At 33.4% G+C, this 9,705-nt stretch overlaps 1 protein-coding gene across 1 annotated transcript; it reads right to left on the bottom strand.

The window, feature by feature from the left end:
- Positions 1 to 601: 601 nt before the first annotated feature.
- On the bottom strand, positions 602 to 8,712 carry LOC107949250 (putative threonine aspartase). Its single transcript, XM_041088303.1, has 5 exons — positions 8,664 to 8,712; positions 6,378 to 6,485; positions 1,710 to 1,873; positions 1,458 to 1,621; positions 602 to 1,118 (listed from the first exon to the last, which is right to left on the bottom strand). The coding sequence occupies exons 1-5, from the start codon at positions 8,710 to 8,712 to the stop codon at positions 1,088 to 1,090; spliced, it is 516 nt and encodes a 171-aa protein (XP_040944237.1). The 3' UTR covers positions 602 to 1,087.
- Positions 8,713 to 9,705: the final 993 nt, after the last annotated feature.

Genomic DNA, 9,705 nt, shown 5'->3' with positions numbered 1-9,705 from the left:
AAACAAAAATATTAGAAGTAATAAATAACTTGAGAATTATATTTTACATCCAAACATAATATTCATATATTAACAAAAAGTTACATAATTTCATTAGTTTATATGTCATAATATCCAAACATAATATTCATATATTAATATATTAATTTGATGTGCAACATTTGGATTATAATTTCTTTTTCTATTTTTTTGTTCATTATAACTTGAGAGAGATTTCCTAAAGACAGGATGGCTGTTAGAATAAACTTTTGGATTAGAAGTAATAAATAACTTGAGAATTATATTTTGCATAAACATAATATTCATATATTAACAAAAGGTTACATGATTTCATTACCAAAATATCATCAACAGTACCAAAATATAAAGTAGAGTCATTTAAAGCTTTCAAGTATCAAGCCAACAATTTCTGTTTTACAGTCCAAAACCAAAGCCAAACTCTAGTTCACCAAAAGGCTTTTCCAGGAGCTCCACACTATTTTCCAGGAGCTGTGTTAAGGTAATTATCATATGTTTTCTATGATAAAGGTTGCTTGTTTCTTTGGTTGTAATAAAAACAAATATTATAGACTTTGGCTCAATAGTAATACCATTGAACGAGTGAGGTTAAGATCATATCGATTTGATCACTTTAACTTTTATTCATCGATATTAACCATTAAATGGCAATCTCGAAGGGGGACAGGTTACTTTCTTTCATAGTACTACATACACTCCCAAAGAAACCAAGTAAATTGGAGAGATTTGATTTGATATGATAATTTATCCTTAAAAAAACATGTTAAACAAAAATCAGTCATGTAGAAACATCAACTCGAGCTTCAAAATGATCGATTCCACTTCTATTCTACTGTTTACTTCTCCTAAGAATAGAAACCTGAATCAAGAAAAAAAAACAAGCATAAATAACAGATGGAGAGTACATAAATATTTTCAACTATAATGGCTATCAAAGCATTGCCAGAAATAAATGGGACTTCATAACCATACATAATTAATGCAGTATCTTAACCACACCTTATAATTTGCTACATCAATGAATATACCATCTACTCCAAAAACATGTTTTAATTGCAAGCATCATACTTTAGGCCTTTTCATGCCACTTCCAAAATATCCTATCGCAAAAGACAAGGATGAGTACGCAGCTGCAATTTCTATAGCTTCGAATTTAAGCAAATAATTTAAGATCGAACAAATTCTACTTCTATTATATAATTTATCACTTCTAGTTCTCACCAAGTATAGACCGTTACTGATTTCAACACCCATGCTCGGAATCAAGTAGACAATTAATGTTTCAAAAGATCATATCCTATTATACTACTTTTGTATTAATAGGAAGAGATACAAGCAGAGACAACCTAACTCAACAAGGTCCATTTGGGATAACTGAAAGTTTCTTCATGTAAAGGGAACAAATTCCTGTTAGGCATATAAATCCAAAAGAATCTTACAATGACGATGAGACACAGCACTCCCGAGCTGCAAATTCTTTCATTAGGTATTCTCCAGCACCGCTAACACAACAACCAACTATGAAAGGAGCCCCAAAGGGTCCTTTTGAGGAGGCCCAACAGCTTGCACCATACATTGCTGCTAATCCCACACGACCAGAGACCTATCACAATTGTGGAAAAAAGTCTCATAATTATATAGCCTCAAAGAGGAATGAACTAAGAAATACAATTGCATCCAGTAATTATCACCTTCAGTGCAATACCACCGCTGGAGGCTCCTGATGCTATATTTCCTTCAGTGTCAACCCAAATGACTCCCACAGTGTCCATGATATTGTCTTGCGATGGGCTGAGCATACATGATTGACCACCACTGTTGTCCTCTAAAGTATCACAAGTTTGAGCATGCGAGCCTGACATACAGATGCATAATTTTGGTTAAAAATATTGTTCAAGCTTATTGATATGAAATACATCTCCAAAATTATTTTGGGGGGGATCTTAAATGAAAATGATCAAAAATAAGTACATGCAGAAGAGACTCAAAGAAACATCCACCAATTTTGTAAGCAATCAAATATCGGTGAAATCAATACAATTCACACTACTAATTATATATATACAGAGTCTTCACTGCTAAGAGAAAATCATGAATGCTGGTACAGATGCCAAGATTGTTGAAACACTAAGCAATGGTAAATTTACTAGTAAAACGATTTCCTCATCTCCCCCGCCTCTGTTTTCTTTTTCTTTTTCTTGCTCAAAAACTTTGTAACTGATTCAAAGCTCAAAATCCAAAATCCCTTCAACCCATTTACCACAAACAACAAATTCCAACCAGAAATTGAAATCCCTTACTATTGAGACAAGCAACCTGAAATCCCTTACAACAGAAATGCCCAACAATTCGAAAAAACCAAGCTTAGCTTTCTAACCCTAAATTACCCTAAAATAATCGGATCAACCAATCGACCAATTTTTTTTGAAAACTCATTTTTTTCACAGCTCCCTCCTAGTGAAATACAAGCAGAGAAGCAAAGAGATGAAATTCTCACAATGGAAGTGAGAATGAGGGGAATAATAACCTTACTCGTTTAACTTTGGGGACGTTTTTTACAATGTCGAGATCTTTGTCGATGATGGTCGTGGGATGAGAATAACTAAACGAGAACTAGGAGATAGGGTTAGGGTGTAGTGGCTTGAGGTGTTTGTTGATGAAGAGTGGTAAAGGGCAAGAATGGGAGGTTATGTTTTTTTTCTTATTTGGTGGAGGCTCTGTATTGCTATTCTTTAGATCAGGTGGGGAATGGCTATTACGGGAGGAGGCGGAATGAGAGATGAATAAAATTCTGTCGAATGGAGGATTCGGTGAACCAAACTAATGAATAGCTTCTTATCATCGAATCATCCAGGAATAGTTTGGCTATTCATGCCAACCAAACGTGTTGTAAATGTATAGTGACTTGCCAAGCGAATGCGGGACATGCCCTTAAAGATAGAAAAATATAGTTTAACTCGTTTAAAATTATTAAATTATAAATTTATATATATGATAAAATTATGGTTTTTTTACTTAAATAATACAAAAAATAAAATTAATAATTGAAATGGTATGCCCATTAGATTATTTACCAAAATGGTATAGTTTTATTGGTGCCGCCCGCCAATTTGACGGGCGGCACCAGACTGAAATGTAATGATCTAAAGTATTCAGGGACCTGATATGCAAATTTATCATGTTGAGTGACTGCTGAAAAAAAAGTGAAAGGGTGTGGCGGCACCAAAGGTTAAATGTGGCTAATTGTCTTCTAAGCCCTCCTTATTTAGTATTTTATTTTTATTCCCCTTCATCTCACTATATTGTGTTTAAACAAGCCCTCAACCTATTTTTGTAGTTAAATAAGCTCTTAACCTATGATTTTTACTCATAAAAGCCCTTTTTTAGATTTTATGTTGATGTTAAAGTGCAAATAGGTTAAGAGCTTATTTAACTACAAAACTAGGTTGAGGGTTTGTTTAAACACAATGTAGTGAGTTGAAGGGGAATAAATAAAATAATAAATAAGGAGGGCTTAGAAGGCAATTAGCCAGATTTAAGCTTTGGTTCCCCACACTGTCAGGCAGCACCCTTTCACTTTTTTTTCAACAATCACTCAACATGGTAAATTTGCATATCAGATCTTGATGCGGTTGTTGAAAGCACCAAAAATATCCTATCCCTAATAAATAATGAAAAAGAATAGTAAAAGGTAAGTAGGGTCAAATCCTCAGGGACTGAATTTGCACAATATCTTATTCTGTGAAATCCCGGTAAAATCTTGCCCAAGAAAACCTACATGCCTGGAAAAAAATAAAAATAACAGAATTAATGGTTTGGATCTAGAAATGAAAAATAAAATAAAAATAGAATTAAGAATATTGAATCGAAAATTCGAGAAATTAAAAATAGAGTTGAGAGAATGGAAATTCTTATGGGAGTTCCAGCCTCCAGTTGTCTCGTTCCGCCTTGGGTTCAATCCTATGCTTTTAGATTATCCTTCCCAAACCGAATAAGCCAGTTATAGTGGAAGAGGATGCCTACGACCACCAGCTCCAAGGATTTAGACTTATGATTTAGTGGAACCTGACTCTAGCCAACAATCGCTTCTGTGGGATCATCTTATGCTAGATCAACGCTTCTCAATGGTGAATCCCACACCATTTTGTCTCTTGGGCTCACCAACCTCTGACGCAGTAAGCTAACGAACTGACTGTGCAACCTTCCCAAAACATACAAAGCGGTCGCCTTTGCATACGTTGAAAAGCTTACTTCTTAATGGACATGGACGAAAGCGTCAGCCCCGTAGTACGGAGAAATGATGAATACTCGGCGAGGAGGCTAAGTACGAACTCTAAGCCTCAAGAACCCTTTTTGGGGAATATCGACAACCTTCGGGTAAATGAGTTTAGTGGCTCATGGTTGTGGTGGAAAAGAAAATAAATATAATAAAAATAGAGATTTTATTGAAAGGAAATATGAGAAGAACAAAAGCCTAGAATTTTGGAGAAAGAGTGTCTACAGAAAAAGATGGATCTCTTTTGAGTCACTTCACCCCTATTTATAGTGCTGGGGAAGATAGTCTAATCCTACTTAAATTCCCAAAAGATAAATATATTTAATTGAAGATAAATAAAGATAAATAAAATTAAATCCTAAAATTAAATAATCATTAATAATTATCTTAATATTAATTATCCTAATATAATTAAAATAGAGTCTGATAGAATAAAATCTCTTCTTTTTGCATTTCAACCCTTGTGTCCTCCATGCTTGCACTTTTGGCACTAACTTTTCCTTGTGTCGCACATTGGCCCATTTTATCTCTAAATTCACGCTTTTGGCCATTAATTTGGCTTTTTCCTCAAATTTAGTCCCTATGAGATAAAAGATCATAAATAGCTCAAATTAGCAGGATCATATTCAGAATAAATACATAATTAACACATAAAAATATGTTATTCTAGAGTGTTATCAGGTCCCTGAATACTTTAGATCATTACATTTCAGTCTGGTGCCACCAATTTGACAGGTGGCACCAATAAAACCATACCCTTTTGGTAAATAATCTAATGGGCATTCCATTTCAATTATTAATTTTATTTTTGGTATTATTTAAGTAAAAAATCCTAAAACTGTACATTGTCTCCAAAATGAAAAAAAAAATCTATTTAGTCCTTCTAAAAAATAATGAAATCATAAACTAATATATGATAAAACTATATTTTGACCTTTCAAAATTTTATAATTCAATTCTAGCCCCTCCTAAAATAATTCTAGATTCACCCTTGCCAACAACCTACTAATCGAAAAAATCCCAAAGAATTTAGACTTGGGAGGTCCTTGGAAGAGGAATTTAAGGTTGAAGCCAATAGTGTAACAACTCGTTTTTCAATGGTGTCAGAAATAGTGGTTTCGAGACCACCATTTCGATCAGTGAATTAGTATTTTATCATTTATTATTTATAAGGTTATTAAAGGACTATATTAAAATTTAGTTAGAAAATTTTAACATTTAGATAGTTAATCAAATAAAAAAGACTAAATCATAAAAACTGCAAAACTCAATTGCTAATAGTTTAATTGCACTAAATGACTAATGACCCATGAATTAAGGGTTTTAAAAGGTAAATATACCTTGTTTATTATAGTGGATGATTTAAAGGTTTTAAGTTAAGAAATTTATTTAAATTACAAAAGTTATAATGGTAAATTAATAAATTAATTAAATAAACAAAAGATGACAAATGGGTTATCATTTTCATTTCAACACCCTACTGAATGTTAGGTGAAAAACACCATTTTTTAACTTTCTAAGCTTCGGTCAAGGCTATTACACTTGCATGATCTAGAAACGGACTAGTATGTTGATAAACGGGAGAAGGAAATAGTCGTCGCGTTTCGTTAGCTATCGTATTTTGGTAAGTTCGTATTACGTTTGTTACAATATTTATGTTTAACTTATTACATGTTTGATAGTATGAAATTTAATGTTATGATGATTAATGATTCGGAAGGATAAAGTTGAGTATGAAATGTCTCAGAAAAGCAGAATAAGCCTGTGTGAACTTAGTGCATAGGTAGGATAAAAAATGGCATGTCATTAGGGAATAGCAGACTTTGTGCCAATGTATTTAGTAGGCTTTGAGCCAGTGTATATTTAACAGGCTTTGTGCCGATGTTGTATTAACTGTCACTCTATACCGGTGTTTTATTTAGCAGGTACTATGTATCGGTAATTAATACCATACCGATGGCTTGAGGTTTTTCATGTGTTGCGAATTCTCTGAAGCTTGTTTGAGCAACATCGTGTATCAATTAATGTCATTATGTTTGCTCGTATGAGAAAATTAAGAATAAGTAGGGGCTTAAGGGATCACCTTGACGCAACCTCCTCATTGGCTTGAAACACTCACCCATCTCTCCATTCACGCACACTGAATAATTAACTGAAGTTACACACTGCATGATTAACGTCTCAAGAGAATCTGCAAAATGCATTTTTAGCATAACTTTTTCCAGAAAAGTCCATTCAACCCTATCATACTCTTTACTCATGTTGAGTTTTAGAGCAAGACTTCCATATTGACTCATTCTTCTTTGTTTTAGATAGTGCATTAATTCATACGCTAGCATAATATTGTCTGTAATGAGTCTTTTTGGAACAAAAACACTCTGGGCTTTGTCAATACATACGTTTAGTACCTTCTGGAGTCGATTCGCCACTGCCTTTGATATGATCTTATAAAGTACTGTACATAGGCTAATTGGTCGAAAGTTCTTAAGGATGGTTGGATTCGCCACTTTAGGTATAAAAACAATGTTAGTTATGTATCACCCCAAACCCGACCTAGAAGTTTAAGCTGAATTTGGATGAGTTACACCAACATAGTAAAAACATACTTCTTTTCAGAGTTTTAACTTTGAAAACCAAAAATTCATTTTAGTCGATATAGATGACTTTGTAGTTTCAGATACTGACGAGATTATAAAAAGAGAAATAAGACAAGTCCAAAATATATTACAAATCCAAAGGATTAAATTGTAGTTAACTCAGTGCAAAACAAGTGCAAAACAATCCAAGCTCCGGCACGCCGTCCGATCCTAATTCAGATGCCTTTCTGACAGATAAAAGTAAGACAAAGGGTGAGTTACCAAGCATCACGTATAACCAAAATTAAATACAAATAATAAAACGTGATATATAAATCATAGTAACGCAAGCATTTGATAACAGTTGTACAACCAGTACGAAACAGATCTAGAGTATCACAGAGGTTCCAACAAAGGTAGTACAGCAGAACAAGGCAAACAGAACAGAGCAAAACAATGCAATTCAAACAGAACAGAACAGAACGGAGCAGAGCAGAAAGAACAAAGTAGAACGGAGCATGTATGTTTATGCAGATGCAGTATTTTTCAACAGATTAGAATGCAGATTTATCAAAACAGTCTTCCCAAACTCAACTACATACTAGAATAGAGTTCTCCCCCAAACTTATCCATCAAAACACACCAATAAAGTCATCCCAGGTTGCCCGGCAATGATAACCCGCCACCTCAAGTTGCCCGACAACAATGGCTTATCAATAGGCAGTTAAACTGCCAATCAAATATATGTGGTCAAGCCACTATAGTGCAGTCAAACTGCCGGAACAGAACTGTGGATAAACCATCAGATAATGTAGATCATTAAACTTCCAGAAACTTCCTCCTTTTACTTCAACCTAAGTCCTATGTAATTTGTCATGGCATGCTTATGCAGAATCAGAGTAATGAGCATGTAAGTCAATGTTATCGCTCAACAATAGAATTAGTAAATATGGGAGTCCATGTTTTGTAAAACAGACTTATCAAATCTCAATAGGCCATATCAGATTTTCCATAAAGTCACATGCACATAAATCAAAATCAATAACAATCAGTCTAACATGTTCAGATATCGTATACTCTTCATCAACAGAACAACGGAGAAGCGTACCAACAAACTTAACAGAATACAGATCATACATGATAATTCGCACACATAGATAATAGCATATTACGTTCTGATGGATCCTACTCACTCATGTTCAAACATAACAGATATTCATACAGATCACAAGTCGTTCATCATCAGTCTAACACGTTCAAATATCACATATATCATCTGTATATCAGTTTTAAAGCATCAGATAGTCCTCTTACGATCAAATTCAGATCATAAATACATGGTGGAGGTCAGTGCTCGTGTTGGGCAACACTCACAGCCTCAAAAATAAGATTTAGATCCTATTCATATGCCACACGGCCTGGACACATGCTAATGTCCTTGCCCGTATGACTCACACGACTTGGGCACACGTCCATATCCCTGCCTGTGTAGTTCTAAATCATAAACAGCGAGTTACACGACCCAGACACATACCCATGTCCTTGCTCGTGTGGCTTATATGGCCTGGTGTTCCACTCATCACTTGTTCCACATTTACCTTATAAAAGAATCGAAAGAGGTAGCGTTTCTCACCTAGTTCAAAGATCTGGATTCCCCCCCAACGGGTGCCACAAGTTAGCCATCGTGTTCTTCATCGCAGCAAAGTGGACCATATTTGCTGTAAGACAACATTCGACTAAACAAAACTCGTATATTGATCTCTATGGCTTGGCCTCAGTCGCAAATTACAAACCTTCGTCCTCCTCTTCATCAAGACTTAAATCTACAAGTTCCTTCTCCATCAATAATGCCTTCAACACGCTTAATATTTCTACTTTTCCTGTTTTTCGTGAATTTTGGAACCAATGTAATCGAATTTTTATAACAAATTTTCAAAATTTCTCTTTAAAGGAGAATTTTCTTTGTTAGCGGAAAAAACACCTAAGACTTGCTACTTGAGAGCAGAGGATAACGTGCTACTTGAGAGCATACCTTTTATAAGTGATAATATTTCTAAATCTAATTTGATTATTAGCAAAATTATGTAACCTTATCTACTTTTTTTGATATATTTTATTTTTATTATCTTTAAACTACAGCTTCTTAATTAATTTCTAAAAAAGAATCTAGAGTTACAATAAGCAAAAGTTTGATAAGAGAAACTCAAAAAAGGAACTTTTTATTTATTTATTGATGGTTATTATAGCATTTAAAATTTAAAATATATGTTTTAGGGGTGAGCATTCGATCGAATCGAATCGAATCGAATCGAAAATTTTCGAGTTAATCGAGTTTTCGAATCTCATTTTATCATCCTAACTTTATTTGAAGTTTTCTCGCATCGAGTCGAGTGAGATGGAATTCGAATCGAATCGAATCGAATATATTTATTCGAGTTAAATTTTAAAAAATAATTTTGGGTCCTTGTAACCACTGTCACCCACATTAATCAAATTTTTTATTAACTTTCATCACCTCATAATTTATTTATTAATTTTTATATATTGGTTAGCTTCTTTGCTTGTGTAGTTGTTTCAATTATCTTCATATTCTTGTCACTATGTATTTTGGAATTAAAAAATATATTAAATGTAAAAATATGATTTTTAATAAAAGTTATTTTAAAAATAAAATGTGAAATTGATACCAATATAAAATTTTAACACGAATATTTTATGGCATAATTAATAATTCAATTTTAATATAAATATTCAATATGACTAAACAATTCAATAATATAAATAATATAAAATGTGAAATTTAATTTAATAATATAAATAGTAGATATAAATAAA

This window comes from Gossypium hirsutum, chromosome D02 (genome assembly GCF_007990345.1).
Source record: "Gossypium hirsutum isolate 1008001.06 chromosome D02, Gossypium_hirsutum_v2.1, whole genome shotgun sequence".
Classification (NCBI taxonomy): domain Eukaryota; kingdom Viridiplantae; phylum Streptophyta; class Magnoliopsida; order Malvales; family Malvaceae; genus Gossypium; species Gossypium hirsutum.
The sequence above is the reverse complement of the archived record's forward strand: the minus strand, read 5'-3'. Positions and strand labels throughout refer to the sequence as shown.

Coding starts and splice junctions, on each gene's coding strand:
- LOC107949250 (XM_041088303.1), bottom strand. CDS start 8,712: ATGGAGAAGGAACTTGTAGATTTAAGTCTTGATGAAGAGGAGGACGAA. Junction 1,622..1,709: donor GCGGTGGTATTGCACTGAAG/GTGATAATTACT, acceptor CAATTGTGATAG/GTCTCTGGTCGTGTGGGATT. Junction 1,119..1,457: donor TGCTGTGTCTCATCGTCATT/GTAAGATTCTTT, acceptor CTTTTGCGATAG/GATATTTTGGAAGTGGCATG.